The 1,618-nt window shown below is 56.8% G+C and overlaps 1 protein-coding gene across 1 annotated transcript in view; it reads right to left on the bottom strand.

Annotated features, from left to right (window-relative positions):
- CBX2 (chromobox 2) overlaps positions 1 to 1,618 on the bottom strand; it is a 7,807-nt gene that overhangs the window by 4,842 nt on the left and 1,347 nt on the right. The window contains exon 3 of the mRNA XM_004709252.2: positions 1,142 to 1,207. Coding sequence (XP_004709309.1) covers positions 1,142 to 1,207 — 66 coding nt within the window. The remainder of the gene's footprint in view (positions 1 to 1,141; positions 1,208 to 1,618) is intronic.

Here is a 1,618-nt window from a genome sequence, read left to right as displayed (position 1 = left end):
GGTCCAGCTGAGGGCAGTATGGGGGTGGGTCACCTTTCAGGTCTGCCCATACCAGGCAAAGACCTTGGCCCCTCTTTTGGTGGGATTAGAAAGAGCTTTTCTATACAATTTAAGTCACCAAGATAGAATGAGCACATAGCCCCCAGACCCCTAACCCCTCTCTCAGCCTCCCTTCACCCCAGTTCTAGGAGTCAACAGAACTGGTGATAAAACTTCTTCCAGGAGTCCCTAAACAAGCGTATCATCAAAGAAGAGAGGAAAACCAGCCGGCCTGGTCTTGCTACTGCCTATGTTGACCCTGCTCCTCTCATGTGTGTTTCAAGAGCAGCACTGGGCTCCCCCAGGCTTTCAAAGGCTGGCTTTTCAGAAGAAGGAAGTCAGTCTCTCTCCCAAGGCCTCAAGCCACCAACCTTTCAGTCGGAGGACGAGAGCTGACCCGCACGCAGCACCCAGAAGTCTAAGCAGATCCATGTTGCATCTTATTACCTTTCCCTCAGACTCATCCCCCACCTCCCGGTCTTGGCCCCTCTGTGAAGAAAGGTTTCTCTATCTGCAAAGCTTGGGGACCATTCGCAGCAGGATTGGGGCATGCTGGTCCAGGCCCCCTGCCCCCACTCCTCATCCCCTTATCTCCAAGCAGGCATCTCTTAAGCAGGGGTTCCTACCTAAAAATAGAACAGACATCTAGGTTTACAGAGCAAATTGGGCCCCTGGGACTCCCAAGTGGGCCCATGGCACTCACTCGATACTCTGTTTGGCAGCCTGGTGGAAACGGCGTGTCTATCTCCCTGCCAGAACTTGCCCAGCACACCCAGCAGGGAGAGGCCAGGCCTGCCTTCGGCCTCAAACCGTCCATACCCGATTTTATTATTTCACAGTTCACCCAAGAAGAAAAGCCAGGCTCTTGAGAAGGTTCACTTCTACCAGCCCAGTGACCAGAAAGACAAGAGTGGGTGGCACTTACTCATGGGGCGTCCGCAGGGTGGGCTGGCCAGGGACTGAGCAGGGACCTCAGGTCATTTCGAGTTTACAGGGACCCAGGAAGCACTGGACCCTGTGACTACGTGCCAGGGATGCTCAGCTCCCAGCCAAGCCCCCCACCCCCAGCCCCTTGCCCTGCGTATGCGGCTGGCTTGCTCACTTCTTCTGGAAGGCCAGGAGCAGCCTCGGGTCCAGAATATTTTCCTCTGGCTCCCAGCTGTTGTGTCTGGAAACGGAACGGAGAGGGCTGTGTAAACACCGGGCTCCTTTGGAAAGGAGCCTGGCCCGTTGGCGGCCAGGCCATTGTCCCAGGAGGGCCGGACCCCATCCAGGAACTACTCCTGGGAGCCCCACGGAAAGCCACCACCTCAACCACCCTGATTATAATGAGTTCAAAAAGAACTGCGACCGGTGGGTCCCGAGGAAAACACAAGGAAAGGCAAAGTGGCAAGGAGGGAATCCCCTAAGCCCTGGCCGGGAGCCAGCGTGGGAAGGCTTGGTGGCAGAAGGGCCAGGCACGGGAGGGGGGTGTGGAGGGAAACCACAGGCTGCGATTCTAAACAACAGCGTGGCTGGGCGACAAGTGTGTGCGGAGTGGGGGGAGGGCAGCGTGTCTCATGGGTGTACTGGACCCGCT

This window comes from Echinops telfairi, unplaced genomic scaffold (genome assembly GCF_000313985.2).
Source record: "Echinops telfairi isolate 266 unplaced genomic scaffold, ASM31398v2 ScPeMD7_7458;HRSCAF=8496, whole genome shotgun sequence".
In the NCBI taxonomy this organism is placed as follows: domain Eukaryota; kingdom Metazoa; phylum Chordata; class Mammalia; order Afrosoricida; family Tenrecidae; genus Echinops; species Echinops telfairi.
Note: the sequence above shows the minus strand (reverse complement) of the source record. Positions and strands in the feature narration are given on the sequence as shown.